We start from the raw sequence: 17,572 nt of genomic DNA on the forward strand, positions 1-17,572 counted from the left end.
CATTACTATCATCTTTGACCCACCGTTCACCATTTACCAGACTTTAACGTTGTGTCACAGTAGCGCGAACGTGTTGTGTAACAGGTAATCTGTAATAACGTTACAGTAACAGAGTTGAAAGTGTTACAACATGAACCAGCCAGTGTGATATTTATCAAACTTTGTATAAAAGTTCATTTTGAAAATAATATTCATCATAACTAACAGTATAAGGAGTGACCCTACATGGGCACGCAAACAATCTTCTATTGCTTATTGCATGGAAGTATCCAGACTTCGAAAGTTACCTTCAGGAATTTCTTGCCGTACCCGAAGCACATGCTATTCGGTGAGTGATGGTGTAGCTCTGATCGATGAAATTAGAGAGAACCCAGTCACTGATATTTCCTGTTTGTTTTCACTGTATCTTAAGAGTCTATACTCCAATGTTCCAGTTAACGAAACGATAAAGAAAATGAGAAGGAATTGCCTTAAATAGAGCAAAATTTTAGGACAAGAGACCATTGAATTCCCTTACTTTATACAGTTATTTAAAAGTTTAAATATTTTTTATCAATGCCTAGAAGACAAAATTTTAAAGTCTGACCAAGCCATCATGAGTAAAACTTTATTATAAACTTTACATGGATGACCCTTTGACAGTTTCGATGATGCTGATGAAACAGTATATAGGTCCTACGATGCCCACAGCAAAATTCAGTTTACTGTGGAGCACGAAGGTGACAGCAGTTTATAGTTCCTCGATTTGAACATTAGAAAGCAGGATAATAAGCCCACATTCACTGTTTGCAGAAAACCGACAACTGATGCTGTGGTTCCTAATGATTCATACCATCCACAGGCTTATAAAGGAGCAGCCTTCCGTAGCCTAGTGCGCAGGGCAGTCAATATACCAATGAGCAGGGAGCACAGAGAAACAGAAGATCAGTAAGAAGATAACAGTTAACATAGGTTACAAAGTAGACATTGCTAATAAATTGCTGCTAAAAGTAATAAACACAGAAAGAATATATTTCACCGAGATAAAATGAAAATGGTCGCGATGGTGCACTACCGAAGAGTCTCGCAAAAGATCGCCAACATTTTTAAACCGCACGATGTTAAAATATCTTCCCAGACAAATAATCTAGTGAGGTATAAACTGAGACACGATGTCGGTAAGATGACAAATAAGTTCGAAAGATCTTGAGTTTATACAATTCAATACACATCCTGTGATACAAAACATGTTGGAGAGACAGGAAGAACATTTTCGAACAAGCACAAGAAAAATAAAGATGCATTCGTATTAACTACACTCCTGGAAATGGAAAAAAGAACACATTGACACCGGTGTGTCAGACCCACCATACTTGCTCCGGACACTGCGAGAGGGCTGTACAAGCAATGATCACACGCACGGCACAGCGGACACACCAGGAACCGCGGTGTTGGCCGTCGAATATCGCTAGCTGCGCAGCATTTGTGCACCTCCGCCGTCAGTGTCAGCCAGTTTGCCGTGGCATACGGAGCTCCATCGCAGTCTTTAACACTGGTAGCATGCCGCGACAGCGTGGACGTGAACCGTATGTGCAGTTGACGGACTTTGAGCGAGGGCGTTTAGTGGGCATGCGGGAGGCCGGGTGGGCGTACCGCCGAATTGCTCAACACGTGGGGCGTGAGGTCTCCACAGTACATCGATGTTGTCGCCAGTGGTCGGCGGAAGGTGCACGTGCCCGTCGACCTGGGACCGGACCGCAGCGACGCACGGATGCACGCCAAGACCGTAGGATCCTACGCAGTGCCGTAGGGGACCGCACCGCCACTTCCCAGCAAATTAGGGACACTGTTGCTCCTGGGGTATCGGCGAGGACCATTCGCAACCGTCTCCATGAAGCTGGGCTACGGTCCCGCACACCGTTAGGCCGTCTTCCGCTCACGCCCCAACATCGTGCAGCCCGCCTCCAGTGGTGTCGCGACAGGCGCGAATGGAGGGACGAATGGAGACGTGTCGTCTTCAGCGATGAGAGTCGCTTCTGCCTTGGTGCCAATGATGGTCGTATGCGTGTTTGGCGCCGTGCAGGTGAGCGCCACAATCAGGACTGCATATGACCGAGGCACACAGGGCCAACACCCGGCATCATGGTGTGGGGAGCGATCTCCTACACTGGCCGTACACCACTTGTGATCGTCGAGGGGACACTGAATAGTGCACGGTACATCCAAACCGTCATCGAACCCATCGTTCTACCATTCCTAGACCGGCAAGGGAACTTGCTGTTCCAACAGGACAATGCACGTCCGCATGTATCCCGTGCCACCCAACGTGCTCTAGAAGGTGTAAGTCAACTACCCTGGCCAGCAAGATCTCCGGATCTGTCCCCCATTGAGCATGTTTGGGACTGGATGGAGCGTCGTCTCACGCGGTCTGCACGCCCAGCACGAACGCTGGTCCAACTGAGGCGCCAGGTGGAAATGGCATGGCAAGCCGTTCCACAGGACTACATCCAGCATCTCTACGATCGTCTCCATGGGAGAATAGCAGCCTGCATTGCTGCGAAAGGTGGATATACACTGTACTAGTGCCGACATTGTGCATGCTCTGTTGCCTGTGTCTATGTGCCTGTGGTTCTGTCAGTGTGATCATGTGATGTATCTGACCCCAGGAATGTGTCAATAAAGTTTCCCCTTCCTGGGACAATGAATTCACGGTGTTCTTATTTCAGTTTCCAGGAGTGTAATTATTACAAGTCAGGCATTGAGAATCATGTATACGAAACAGGCCATCCCCTTAAGTCCGAGGTCGGCAACCTGCGGCTCGCGAGCCACATGCGGCTCTTTGGATGTGAAGCTGCAGCTCTTTAGTTCCACACGCAGATATTATTTATTTTATAAGAAAAAAAATTAATCGTTCTGAATCGATTAACGAGGATTAGGCGCCATTTCTATCCCTCACAATCAGCCCATTGTTCTCGCCTCTCACCGCACCCGTCCCCCGTGACACTCGTCACTGTCGCACCGCGATAAGCATGTTCTGAGTTCTGACAAGTCCGTTCATGCCAGTCGGCGATCACCGCACACGGGAGGCAACCACAGAGAGACAAGCGGTGTTTCGTGTCTGAATTATTCATTTTAATAATTCAATTATTGGAGAATTATTTATTCTATCAAGGTAAGTATGGGCACCACCCAGCCTCAGCAAGGGTCATTTAGTATGAGGGCCATTGATGGGAGCTCTGATGCCCTAGGAAATTGGGCATTTTCTCCATGGCCATGGCATATATGGGGAGCTAACAGCTCATTCTTCATCAGTGTGATCACTAAGTTGTACATAACCACCTCAGTATGTTGTATTGGGTACCGCATGGGCTTCCAATTGCATCTATGAGTCTGTGCAGTTATTATGTGCAAATGATCTTTAACCCTGCACGCTATTTAAGGTGTCATCCCCATTCAGACCACACTACAGGAAAAATTTTGTGAATGACGGTCAAACCCAAAAGGGAACCAAAAATTAATTCTGCTGAAAGGTGATGTAAAGCAAAGGAATGAATACTTCAACAAAGGAAAGCTGAAACTGTGGGTAGCTGGGTCAGCATCAAAGGCTGCCATCACGAAAAAGTAAGTAAGAGTAAAAAGCATAGTCAGAGATGCAAGACTGCAGCACGAGAAAGGAAGTTGGTGCTGCATCGGTTTGGGGCCCGATGCTCTACAAACACATACTTACGAAAGAGTTGCGAGCCTCCTGAGGTGTCTTCAAAAAGAAATTAATAAAAGCGGCAATAGCTGTTCTGAAACGCGACTGTAAAACTTCATAAATATAAAAAGAAGAAAGAAGGGCTATGTCAACTTGGGTCCGGAAATACACCATTACAGATTTTTTTGACATGTATATCCTACAAACTACACTATGTGCCCATATCGCCAGTTAGAGCAGTCTCGTTAACATATCAGTGGAAATGTTCAAAGTGACCTCCTCCTCCCCGAATACAGGTCTCCGTTCATCACCGCACTTAATTCTGCACCCTCCCAAAAATGCTTGGGGTAGTTCTTATTGGCTGCTAGGCAGGCACAACGTGTGCGTAGAGAGTAGGTTCATTCATAACAACAGACGAATAAACGAGAGACTTTATGTGTCACCAAAAGCGCAAGTCTAGGGGTTTAAGTCGAGCGAACAGAGCGACCAAACAATCGGTACACCTCTGGCTATCCAGCACTCAGGAAAATGTGCATTTAGGTGACTTCAGGCAGACAGAACGAAATGTGCGGGAGCATCATCGTGCACGAAATACAGTGATCGACGAGGTGAAAGCGTGTCTTCTAAGTACTTAGGCAATGCAGTACGCAAGAAATCCGTTTAGTTGGATCCAGTAGGTCTCTCTGAAAGGAAGTAGAGTCCCATAAGCAATCACCAACAATGACTGCCCAGATATGGCAACCAATGTTGGTGAGACGACTGCACAGATGCAAGGGGATTTGTGTCCGTCCACACGCGCTGGTTATGATAATTATAGATTCCGTACCTTGTGAATATCACTTCAAGTACAAATTAAACAACAGCTGCAAAATTTGTCATCATAACATAGAAAGTTACTCTTGGAAGATAATCCGCAGAACACAAGTTTTGTGCCTGCTGCAGATGGTACGGATATAGCACGCAAACTTCTCCAGATAGTCACGTGCGATACACTGCTTTGCAAGTCTAATCAGGAATTTCCTGCATAGTACTGAGTAGACCTGCTTCATCCTGTGGTGCTATACATCCTGGCCGCCCCCTGTTCCCTGGTGGACGTGTGAAATCCCCATATTCACAGATGCGACCATTAATTCCTTCAAATGTCTTTAGGTCTGGCAATCTGCGCTGTGGGTAGGGTTCGTAGTACAATGTATTACCATCCGCCAAACCGTACATGTAAGGAAGAAATGTCGCGACCTTTTCGTTGGTGTACATTTCCAGAGAGCAAACCATGGGCACAGGTAACTACAAACCACCCCATGCACAATTTTGCTAGCTATTACGGATTCATTAACTTTCCTAGTACTACGTGCCACTTCAGACCAGGCTACACACCACAATTACTAGCCATGGATATGCCGACAGCTACGAATCTAACTGGTGATCGCTGTACTTCATCTGCGCGCTGAAAGATATTCAGACTCATATCACATTTAGTCACAATTTGATTACTTGTGTAACACTTGTAACAGGCGTCGTACACTTTACTCTGGCAAACAGCAGTTGTCAGCGTGCTCTGTGTAACAGTAAAATCCTCGAATAGCTGGGTAACTAACCATTGCCGGTCCCACATTGACAGCGATTCTTTTTTTCTTGTTGTATGAAGAATTCGTGCCAACGGCCTTGCGGCAGTGGCAGCACCGGTTCCCGTCAGATCACCGAAGTTAAGCACTGTCGGGCTGTACCAGTACTTGGATGGGTGACCATCCGGACTGCCGAGCGCTGTTGGCAATCGGGTTGCGTTCTGCCCTTGTCAGGCAAACTGAGGAGCTACTTGATTGAGAAGTAGCGGCTCCGGTCTCGTAAACTGACATACAGCCGGGAGAGCGGTGTGCTGACCACATGCCCCTCCATATCCGCATCCAATGACGCCTGCGGGCTGAGGATGACACGGCGGCCGGTCGGTACCGTTGGGCCTTCCAAGGCCTGTTTGGACGGAGTTTAGTAGTTTACTTTTAATGAAGAATTCATTCCTGAAGTTTTGCCGTCGAGTTTTGAACCACCCTGTATAACAGTCCCTCCAGAACAAACATAAAGCTATGACTGACTAGTAAAATGTTTTAATTTCTTGTTACTGCGACACATCAGCGAGTGTCCTTAGTCCACTGTTCGAGGCCTCCACCGCTTTGACAGCAGTCTTCAGTGTAGTACATTTCCCGTAACTCAATGCTGATAGCGGTTCGGACGTTCTTATCATGAAACAGATTTTTTCTAAAATTGCTAATGAAAGTATTTTTCCTCACTTGTTGCCCTTCTGTTATAACTCAGCAGTAGTGTGAAACGAATACACTGATGGAAAAAAGGAGTTGTGCGGCATAAAGGAAATTGCGCAGGCGTGTTTCTACATCTGAAAGAGGATATGTATTCAAATTTCGCCCCAGTTGCGTAAGGGTGGCGCTAGTAGCGGCACCACGAGGATGAAAATCAAGTTTACTTTAAATATGCACTGTAACGATTATGAGTGTTAGTTACCTGTGAGATTGGACGTGGTGAGTTGATGTCAGTCATGAATGCCTTTAAGGCGACAAAGACCCCATAATCAACACCTCATGAAGGAGGTCGTGTAATAGGGCTACGAGCTGCTGGATGATCCTTCTGCGATACTGCAGAATGACTTGACAAGAATATAGAAACTGTATATGACTGCTGGAAGCGGTGGTCACGAGTACGCACAGTCGCAAGAAGAGCGGGTCCCAGACGGCCACGTCTGAAAGGGCACGGCCGACTTCCTTCCCTAATCCGACGAGACCGATGATCTCGCTGTCTGGTCTCTCTCCCCAAACAAACCCGCCACGTGACACTACAGGGAGGGAAGGCCTTCGTGTTCGGCGTATGGCTCTGGCGCAACGTACTGCATCTCCAGCAGCAATCTGAGCAGCAGGTGGCATCACAGTGACACAACGAAGTGTTACAAAGCGGTTACTACAAGGGCAGCTTCGAACGAGACGCCCCGTAGCGCGCATTCCACTAAGACAAGACCACCCCCATTTGCAATATCAGTGGTGTCAAGCGAGGTACTCATTGGAGAGCAGGTCAGAGGTCTGTTGTATTTTCTGATGAAAGTTGGTTCCGCCTCACTGCACTGATGGCCGTGAATTGGTTAGAAGGAGGACTGTCGAGGGCTTGTAATCAATCTGTCTGCATGCTAAACACACTGGACCTACACTGGAGTTTTTGCCCGTGGTGCAATTCCGTATGACAGCAGGAGCATTCTCGTGGTTATCCCATGCACCTCGACTGTAAATATGTACTTCGGTCTGGGGATTAGATCTGCGGTGCTGCTATTCATGAACACCATTGCAGAGGGCGTTATCGAAGAGGATAACGCTCGCCCCCATACCGCTGTTGTAACCCAACATACTCTACGGGGTGTCGACATGTTGCTCTATGCTGCTTGATCACCAGATCTGTCTTCACTCGAGCACACTTGGGACATCATCGGGTGACAACTCAAGCGTCCCTATAGAGTCCTACCCAGTGCAACAGGCAAGGAACTCCATCCCACAAACTGGCATCAGGCACCTGTGCAACAAAATTCGTTGTGTCACTGTGGTGCCAACTGCTGCTCAGATTGCTGCTGCAGATGCAGTACGATGCACCAAAGGCATGCACTTTTGCGTGCTTGCATTCAACATTGTGGCAGTTATACCGATTGTTAATGCACCAGTATTGCACATTTCCAACGGCTTATGCCGTACTTATATTAAGATGTAATCTTGCGATGTTGATTACTTAAATATGTTGCCTAGACGAATGTACTCTCAATATTTCATTACTCAACATTAATTATTTTTTGATGTTGCGGTTTTATCCGTATGAGTATTTTCCTAGCTTTGCATTTGAATTTAATATTTTAGTGGGGAGTAAAAAAAAGTTTGTAACTCGACCGCCATATATTTTAAGGGTGTTTTTCGTGCCATGAGTTGGGCTCGTGCATTCAGGTTACCGTGAACACGAAACAGTATGTTTATATTAACGTTCTTGGCGGCAAAGTGTTGCCTTTTCTTCTGCATCTTCATGACGAACGCGGTGTGGACACTCACGTCTCCAAGATGACGAGAGCTGTGTCCAAAGGGCTACGCGATTGCCTTCTGATGTATCTCGTAGCAAGCCTAGATGACTGTAGTGTAGGTTTATTTCTAGAGGAGACTGAGAGGGAGATACAGCGCACATAGTTCACTTTTAGTAAAAATGTTTTATATGGGGTACTTAACTTGAATGCAGTCCATGTCCACCTGAATGACAATATACAGGGTGGTTATAATTAAAACTTCCGCTGCTTGAGCGGGCCCTATGAAAAACGAATAATAGTAGGATAATGAAACTTTCTGGAAACAATAATAAGGACTTGAGGAAGAGAAATTAGAAACAAACAATTGAAAAAAAAATATTTTCCGAGTGAGAGCTTTAAAATCTGGGGACCTTGGTGGCGTCACAGCTTGGAACGATCGGCCAATGATTCGGTTTTCCCCAAATGTGTACGGAGTAGCCGAGAGACCTCGCGAGAAGTGCGTCGATGCTCGCGAAGAGCACTAGCACTGTTACCGTCGTTTTGATAAAACAACTTTATTGGCAAAGCCCTGCTCAACTTTTCCAGACCTGCGTTGACTTTCCGCAACTGTAATGCACACTGATGTTTGCGTTTCAACCCTACGTCGCCGCACCAGTAGCGGCGCATAACGGCAAGTCATGACACTAACACTACTAACAACGTAAATCCTGCAGCGCGCAGTCTGAACATCGTTCTTATAAAGTTGTGTGCGCTGGCTCAAGTAGCGAAAGTTTAATTATAACCATCCTGTACATTTACGGTATTGTCGCAGAACACAATAACTGTTATTGCTCCGAATAGTACTGAAAGACACTCACATATCACTGGACATTTAACAATATTTTTTGGGACACAGTTCTGACTAATAACAACAGCTCGCTGCCGTATCTGAACAAGAATGATGCTGCTGCCATAATCGGGTGCCACAAAATGGGGTGAGCGGCGCTGTGGTCTTACGTAACTAGTCATCCAGCAGCGGCGGCGGACACAACCTCTCGAGCGCGTGTCTTCTTCGACGGCTCATTCGTAGCAGTGTCTAGCACTACGTTGTGGTTTCATCGTTAGGTGCCATCTTTACTCTGGGTTCTCTCTCTTCCAATGACACCACACTTTCCTTGTTTGTCAAACAGTCACCCTATATTACGTCGTCTGGCACATTAAACCTACAAGTGTACAAAAATGGTTCAAATGGCTCTGAGCACTATGGGACTTAACCACTGAAGTCATCAGTCCCCTAGACTTAGAACTACTTAAACCTAACTAACCTAAGGACATCACAAACATCCATGACCGAGGCAGGATTCGAACCTGTGACCGTAGGAGCATCGCGGTTCCGGACTGAAGTGCCTAGAATCGCTCGGCCACACGGCCGGAAGCGAGTCTCTGATGGCCTCGATCTCGACTGGACAGACTAATCTTCCTCCGTCATCTGTGTTTTTAATGAGCTGCGCCTTGAGAGATGCGACGAGACCGGTCCGCTGGCCGCCACGGAGCGGCCGGGCCCGCGTGGAGGGGCGCCGAGGCGCGGCGCGGCGCGGCTTTTAGCAGCGGCCGCCGCCGGCGGGCCGGCAGTCGCGTCGCCCCTGCAGCCTCCGCCGCCTCGCAGCCACAGAGAGCAGCCATGGCCGCCCGACACCTGCTCCCACTCGCGCTGCTCTGCGCAGCCGCCAAAGCTGCGCTCTGGATGCCGCTGCGTAAGCCTCTTCCTCTCTTAATAATTCGTCACTCTACCAAACAACAGACGTGGACTGCAACATGTAAAGTCAAATATTACATCTGAGATGCGCGGGGGAAGATGGGATTAAGTGGGCGCTCTAAAAGAAACTGAATATTCACCAAACCACGGTTGCTGAGAGAAGCTTACCGGTCACACATTTTGAATCTACATGTTATAAGTCATCACACCAAATATTTTTACGTGAAAAGAGAATAATTAAGTATGGGGCCAAAATTTCGTCACCTTGGTGCGTTAGGGCCTGTATAAGTCCTGAAAGTTACGGAAAACCCTACAAATTATTACACATATTTCTGAATTTATGCTCCACATGAAAACAAGTTACAACTAAACTGATGTAATACACAAGCGTTAATACAATCCGAAAACGAAGGAAATAGGTTACAGTAGACTTGTGCGCCCACTGCTTGAATGTTACTCACCAGTGTGGGATCCGTACCAGTTACGGTTGGTAGAAGACATAGAGAAGATCCAACGGAGGGCACCGCGCTTCGTTACAGGATCATTTAGTAATCGCGAAAGCGTTACGGAGATGACAGATAAACTCCAGTGGAAGACTTTGTAGGAGAGACGCTCAGTAATTCGGTACGGGCATTTGTTGAAGTTTCGAGAACATACCTTCACCTAGGAGTCAAGCAGTATATTGATCCCTCCTACGTACATCTCGCTAAGAGTCCATGAGGATAAAATCAGAGAGATTAGAGCCCACACAGAGGCATACCGACAATCTTTCTTTTCACGAACAATACTAGACTGGAATACAAGGGAGAACCGATAGAGGTACTCAAGGTACCCTCCGCTACACACCGTCAGGTGGCTTGTGGAGTATGGATGTAGATGTAGATGTAGATGTAGATACTGCAAAGAGAGAAACTAAAAAGAAATTCTTCGTAATTTCGACCCCTACAAAAATCCACTTAACTGCAATTAATTTAAATGTATTTTTCGTTTCTAACGTCGCCAGGCTGTTTCACTACTATGAATCAGTTGAATGTCACGAATGAACAATCTTTTCAAGTTTTGCCAGCCTTCTGCAGATGTGTACCATATGAATTAGTACGAGGGCTGGAACTTTAATAGCGGCAACTATTTATTCATAGCTCGTACAAAATAGATACGTGTTTCAAAGTTTTACTGACCTTCAAAGTAGTCACCAGCATTGTGTGTAACACGTTGCCAGCGATGTGGAAGTCATAGGATACTCTTAGCAGTGTCGAATGCGTTGACAGTTTGAGCGGCGGGGTCTCTTGCCCGACGAATTTGTAGCAGTTCTGAAGCGAATGCCGTGAACTGTTTCATTCAGTTCTTCAGTTTAGAAATAGAGTTGAACTTGCGAGGGCTTAAGTCTGGGGAATGCAGTAGGTGGTATAGCACTTGGCAGCCCCATCAGTCAAACAAATTAGTAACAGCTTGCACTGTACGTGCTTGAGCATTGTCCTGCAAAATGTCGGTCAGGTCCTGCAGAAAGTCTCATCACTTCTGTCTCTATGCTGTTCATTTTTGGAACACAACCTACGACCAGCTTAGAGACAGAAGTGATGACACTTTCTGCAGGACCTGATCATCATTTTGCAGGACAATGCTCAAGCACGTACAGTGCAAACTGTTACTGATTTGTTTGACTGATGGGGCTGCTACGTGCTATACCACCTATTGCACTCCTCTGACGTAAGCCAGAGTAAGTTCAACTCGATTTATAAATTGAAGGAAACACTTCATAGCATACGCTTCAGAATTACTACAAATTCGTCGGGCAATAGACCACGCCTCTCAAACTGTCAACACAACTGTCACTGCTAAGAGTACCCTACGACTTCCACATCGCTGGCAACGGGTTGTACACAATGCAGGTGACTACTTTGAAGGTCAGTAAAGCTTTGAAACGCGTATCTATTATGTACGAGCTGTGAATAAATAGATGCCACTATTCAAGTTCCAACCCTCGTATGTTAGTATAGATAAACAGCATGAATGTGATTTAATAAATAAATAAATAAAAACCTAAACATTATGTGTGAAACGAATCCATTTCTCTCCCCTTGCGTTGTACCATGTCAAAAAAGTAAAGCAATCATTACAAATATCAAATAAAATCAGTGTTTATTAACAGTTCCAAATATCGCCCCCGGACGAAAATAGGAACTGCACAGGAGCGAAGTTACGAACTTCCCCATATATATTGTATTGACCGTTACAGCAACATAGGCAAAATCATTGACTATAAATATTAAACGCCAGAAATTGCAACACACCACCGAAATATAGTCCAGTATTTGAACACAACTAGCTAGGAACTGCAGGCTGTTAATTGGACTGCTACACTAACTCACCCCAGCACACAAAAAGGGATCCCTTCGTATACACGAAGTACGAGTGATCCACACAACAAAGTCTTTCGACAGTACCATGAACAGGAGTCACGAGTGCACGCGCAGCTGAACATTTCTTACGAACTGTGGAAATCGAAAATTTCAAGGGGGAAGAAATTTGGAGCGGGGTCGATATTTTCCTGAAGGCTTACATTTCACCATATCTAACGGGGGAATTTGACCAGTGTCATTGCAAAAGAAGCCCATGTTCGTAGTTCTGATTCTCGGACATGTTTTCTAGGCATCTTGACGCCCTGTTATCCCAAACAATATAAAGAGGCTGCAGCACTCGGCTTTCTATCGGATATTTGTGGTACTCCAAATTAAAGTTGCGCTCTAGCAAAACTACGGGTCGGTGGTTTTCGTACACCACATAAACCTCGTAGTAAATGGTAGGATTACCCGCAGTACTGGTTGCATTGTAGGAAAATAAACACAAACGAATGTGTAAGACAGAAACTAAGAACCAACGATTCCTATATGTTTTTGTTCGTTTGTTTGTTTGCTTTGCCAAAATTAGAACCGCACATTATTCAGTGTTAGTCCATTATGTATATTACGTATTACAGAATATAAATTTGATTTCATAAGTAATAAAAATTAGTTGATCACCTAACTTTTGTACTTTTATGTAACCCAAGCAATTACTTTTAATGTAATTAGAGTTTACTTGTACGTATGTAATTACTGTTGTTATTTTCCACTCAATAGAATGTTCTTCGTCATGATCAAAGGCAAGAGTTTCCTGTTATAACTGATAAATGTGAAAGTTGTTTATAAATAACAGACATAAGTTGATGAAGTATTGAAGCGATGTTAGATACATAGCTTTATAGTGTTCTTCTTATTTTACCTTATTGTTGAGAAAATAGTGTTTTATAGCGCTATATGGTAAAACTATATTATTTTTTTATTTTTACGACAAGGTCACTCTGTTTCATGTTCAAAGTCAACTATTATAAAAAAAACTGATTTAAACACTGACAGGTTTCATTTCACTCTATATACTGTTTGTTTTTAAGTAACAGACAGGATGGTAACTATGTAGAACAAAAATGTTCCGTTGGTTACCTGCCCCTTTATATATCCTTGCTCAATTTCTAGACGGTTCACCACTTCCGATTTTTACGGGAATGTACACCGAAAGGCCATAGAAACGGGTACACCTGCCTAAAACCATGTAGGGCCCCTGCGAGCAAGAAGTCCCACAACACGACGTGTCATTGACTCGACCAATGTCTGAAGTAGTGCTGGAGGGAATTGACACCATTAATCCTACAGGGCTGTCCATAAACCCGTAAGAATACGAGGAGGTGAAGATCTCTTCTGAACAGCACGTTGCAAGGCATCCAAGATATGCTCAATAATGTTCACGTCTGGGGAGTTTTGTGGCCAACGGAAATGTTTAAACTCTGAAGAGTGTTCCTAGGAAACTTTGTATCAATTCTGGACGTGTAGGGTGTCCCATTGCCCTGATGTAATTGCCCAAGCCCGTCGTAATACACAGCGGACGTGAAGAGTTGTCAGAGTTATATCTGGACGTATCAGTGGTGCTACATCACTCCAGCTGCACACGCCGCACACTATTACAGAGCGTCCACTAGCGTGAACAGTCCTCTGCTGACATGCAGGATCCATGGATTCATGAGGTTGTCTCCATACTGGTACATGTCCATCCGCTCGATACAATTTGAAACGAAACTCGTCCGACCAGGCAAAAGGTTTCCGGTCATCAAAATCCTCTATCGGTGTTGACGGCCGCAGGCGAAGCGTAAAGCTTTGTGTCGTGCAGCCGTCAAGGGCACACGAATGGGCCTTCGGCTCCGGAAGCCACATATCGATGATGAATGGTTCGCATGCTGACACTTGTTGATGGCCTAGCATTGAAATCTGAAGCAGTTTGCGGAAGGGTTGCACTTTTATGTCACGTTGAACGATTCTCTTCAGTCGTCGTTGGTCCTGCTCTTGCAGGGTCTGTTTCCGGCCTCAGCGATGTCGGAGATTTCATGTTTTATCTGATTTCATATTCACGGTACACTTGTGAAATGGTCGTACGGGAAAATCTCCACTTCATCGCTACCTCGGAGATGATGTGTCCAATCGCCCATGCGCCGATGTGACACCACGTTCAAACTCATTGAAATCTTGCCACTGTAACAGCATTAACCGATCTAACAACTGCGCCAGACACTTGTTGTCATATATAGGCGTTGCCGACCGCAGCGGCGTATTCTGCCTGTATACATATCTCTGTACTTGAATAGGCATTCCTGTACTAGTTTTTGTGGTTCTTCAGCGTAGTAAGATACTGACCCCACACATAAAGAAAGAGATCGTTATGAGGTAACGCCCGATACGTAAGCAGCACACCTGACGTACAGGTAATGCGGGGACAACGTTAACTCACCAAAGCAACTAGGAAACCCACTGCAGTCTAGGTTTACTTATGATAGTCCGTCGCAACTCCAAATATAACAAACCAGAGATGGTTTTAAATAATATACTTCAATTAATTAATTGAAAATCGTTTCAGAGGGATGGAGTGACAGAGGAGGAGGAGATTAGTGTTTAACGTCCCGTCGACAACGAGGTCATTAAAGACGGAGCGCAAGCTCTGGTGAGGGAAGGATGGGGAAGGAAATCGGCCGTGCCCTTTCAAAGGAACCATCCCGGCATTTGCCTGAAGCGATTTAGGGAAATCACGTAAAACCTAAATCAGGATGGCCGGAGACGGGATTGAACCGTCGTCCTCCCGAATGCGAGTCCAGTGTGCTAACCACTGCGCCACCTCGCTCGGTGGAGTGACAGATGATAGCTTTGTATACAAAATGGTTTTGAAGCCAATGGGTATTCTGCATAGTAGATACGTAAGGCACTACGAATGGAACAAACAGTGGGCAGAAGGAATGCAGAAGATGACACGGAAAGTTTAAATCTATGGTTTTTCTGCTCTACAGTGTAGCCTATCGTCAAAAATAGGACAGATCCTCAGCAAACACAAAGTGAAAGTAATTTTCCGCTCTCCGCCATGACAGAAGCACTCCTCGGTTCCGTTACAGATGATTTGGTGCTTCGGAAGCCTAGGGTTTACGACCCCTGTGATTGTGGTCGTTCTTACATCGGACAAACGACACGTACAGTCCATGAGAGATCTCAGAACACCACAGGTATACCCGACTCTTACAACCTAATAAATCGGCAGTGACAGCGTACTAATTAATCGAGATAACGACTTCAGCTTGGACCAGTCATGGAATCCGGAACACTCTGTAACAAACTCACAAAGACGCCGCAACGGTGCACCTCGCTGTGATACATCGATATCACCGTGTAGATCGACCGTGCACCCATAGGTCTAATTTCATGCACATGTTGTACCTCTTTGCCGCCGATCGGCGTCTAGCGAAATTTATGAGGCTCAAAGCCCGAAATTTCATGAAACAATTCAATTTCACACTCAGATGCACGAGGCTGTTCGTTGTAGGACTCTCGGCTCTCTCCATTCGGGAACTGAGCGAGACAGTTTAATATTTTCCAATCAGAGGTGTCGTCCTTCCAAAAAAAAAAAAAAAAAAAATAATAATAATAAAAAAAGACGGTAATAACGTCAGCTAAAGAGTACAATGTAAACAATTTCTGGTAGTACTGTCACAAGGGTAACATGAACATCCACTTACTGAGCACAAAATACTTCTTTACTGCGAAGAGAGAGAATAAAATAGGTGCTGCAACTACAATTACGTTTATATATTTTTCCTTCACATGTCTTACACATCTTGTAACTCCTGAGCGTAATTTACACTCTAAGAAAAGAGAGAGAGACAGAGAGAGGGAGAGAGAGAGAGAGAGAAAGGGAGAGAGAAAGCAGACGCTCCACGAATGACTTTTCCCAATGGGGCGGAAACCAATAGGCGTGCTGTACATGTACAAACAAACAAATTATTACAATTTCAGAAAGATTGGGTGATTTGTTTAAGAGAAAGGGCTGCACAAATTGAGTGTTGGTTCACCTCTGGCCCTTATGCAACCAGTTATTCGGCTTGGTTTTGATAGACAGTTGTTCAATGGCCTCCTGAGGGATATCGTGCCAAATTCTCTCCAATTGTTTCCGTTAGATCGCCAAAATACCGAGTTGGTTGGACGATCCTGCCCATAAGACTCAAAACGTTCTCGACTGGGGACAGATTCGCGAGACCTTGCTAGCCAAGGTAGAGTTTGGCAAGCACGCAGACAAGCAGTAGAAAATCTCGCCGTGTGCAGGCGGGCGTTATCTTGCTGAAAGGTAAGCCCAGGATGGCTTACCATGATGGTCAACAAAAGGGAGCGTGGAATGTCACCGACGTACCGCTGTGGTCTAAGGACGTTGCGGGTGACAAGCAAAAGGGCCCTGGTATAAAAGGAAATGTCACCCCAGACCATGACTCTGGTTGTCGGGTAGTATGGCGGGCGACGGTCAAGTTGGTACCACAAGGCTGTCCAGGACGTCTCCACTCACGTATTCGGCCTGGAATCTTATTGACTGTAATAGAATTGGTCTTCAGTGATGAGTCTCGCTTCGAACTGAGCCTCTATGACCAGCGAAGATGCGTTCTGGACACGCCCCAGACAGAGATGGAAGACCAGCTAGGTCGCCGAATCTCTTCCCAATTGAGAACGTTTGGAGCATTGTGGGCAGGGTTCTTCAACCAGATCAAGGTTTGACGATCTAACGCACGAATTAGGCAGAATATGAGACGATATCTCTCAGAAGGACATCGAACAACTCTGTCAGTCAGTGCCAAGCCGAATAAGGGCCAGAGGTGGACCATCGCGTTGTTGATTTCCTCTGTTTGGGAAGCTCTTTCTCTTGAATAAATTAGCCAATTTTTCTGATGTTATGATCATTTGTTTGTCTGTAGATGTCCATCGTGTCTATCGATTTCCGTCAGATTTGTATAATTCCTTCGTGGTGAGTTTCTTTTTCTTTTCTTTTTTTTCCCGTAGAGTAGAATTGTATTCGCCTATTTCTGTTCACTACAATAGTTAAATGTTGTTTTGAACCAGTTACCGTTTACCATTGATTGTTCTTAACAAAGAACGATTAGACACTTTCGGAAAAGTATTGCACATTCACACTCTCATTGCTTCGATGGAGTTCTTTTGTACCTACAGTAACATGTTAGTACTCATTGCACAACCCGTTCTTGAGCCCGTGTATGTTCATACAGGAAACAATTTTCCATTCATACTTTCGTTTACAGTAATCCTTCTTAATAGTGCATCGCCTGTATCAATACACCGACTTTTTTTGCATCCTGTAAGCAAAAGAGGGATATGTTTCTTCAGTTGTGATCACATTAATCAGCAAATGGCTCTGAGCACTATGGGACTCAACTGCTGTGGTCATAAGTCCCCTAGAACTTAGAACTACTTAAACCTAACTAACCTAAGGACAGCACACAACACCCAGCCATCACGAGGCAGAGAAAATCCCTTACCCCGCCGGGAATCGAACCCGGGAACCCGGGCGTGGGAAGCGAGAACGCTACCGCACGACCACGAGATGCGGGCATTAATCAGCAAAACGACACCAAAGGTGAACCTGTATTGCACAGGTAACGAGATACAAGATTCATTCAATAGGCTAATATTACATAGGAAACACATTTATACTAGATATTATTGTCATGTTCTGCAAGTACAGACAGAAAATTCAGTTAATT

The 17,572-nt window shown here is 45.3% G+C and overlaps 1 protein-coding gene and 1 pseudogene across 1 annotated transcript in view; both read left to right on the forward strand.

The window, feature by feature from the left end:
• The first annotated feature begins 5,328 nt into the window (after positions 1–5,328).
• LOC126163334 (5S ribosomal RNA) lies at positions 5,329–5,446 on the forward strand (annotated as a pseudogene).
• Positions 5,447–9,336: 3,890 nt separating this feature from the next.
• LOC126161828 (protein takeout-like) overlaps positions 9,337–17,572 on the forward strand; it is a 179,335-nt gene continuing 171,099 nt past the window's right edge. The window contains exon 1 of the mRNA XM_049917930.1: positions 9,337–9,460. Within this exon, the coding sequence (XP_049773887.1) occupies positions 9,388–9,460 (73 nt within the window). The 5' untranslated portion in view covers positions 9,337–9,387. The remainder of the gene's footprint in view (positions 9,461–17,572) is intronic.

Source organism: Schistocerca cancellata, chromosome 2 (assembly GCF_023864275.1).
Source record: "Schistocerca cancellata isolate TAMUIC-IGC-003103 chromosome 2, iqSchCanc2.1, whole genome shotgun sequence".
Taxonomy (NCBI): Eukaryota; Metazoa; Arthropoda; class Insecta; order Orthoptera; family Acrididae; genus Schistocerca; species Schistocerca cancellata.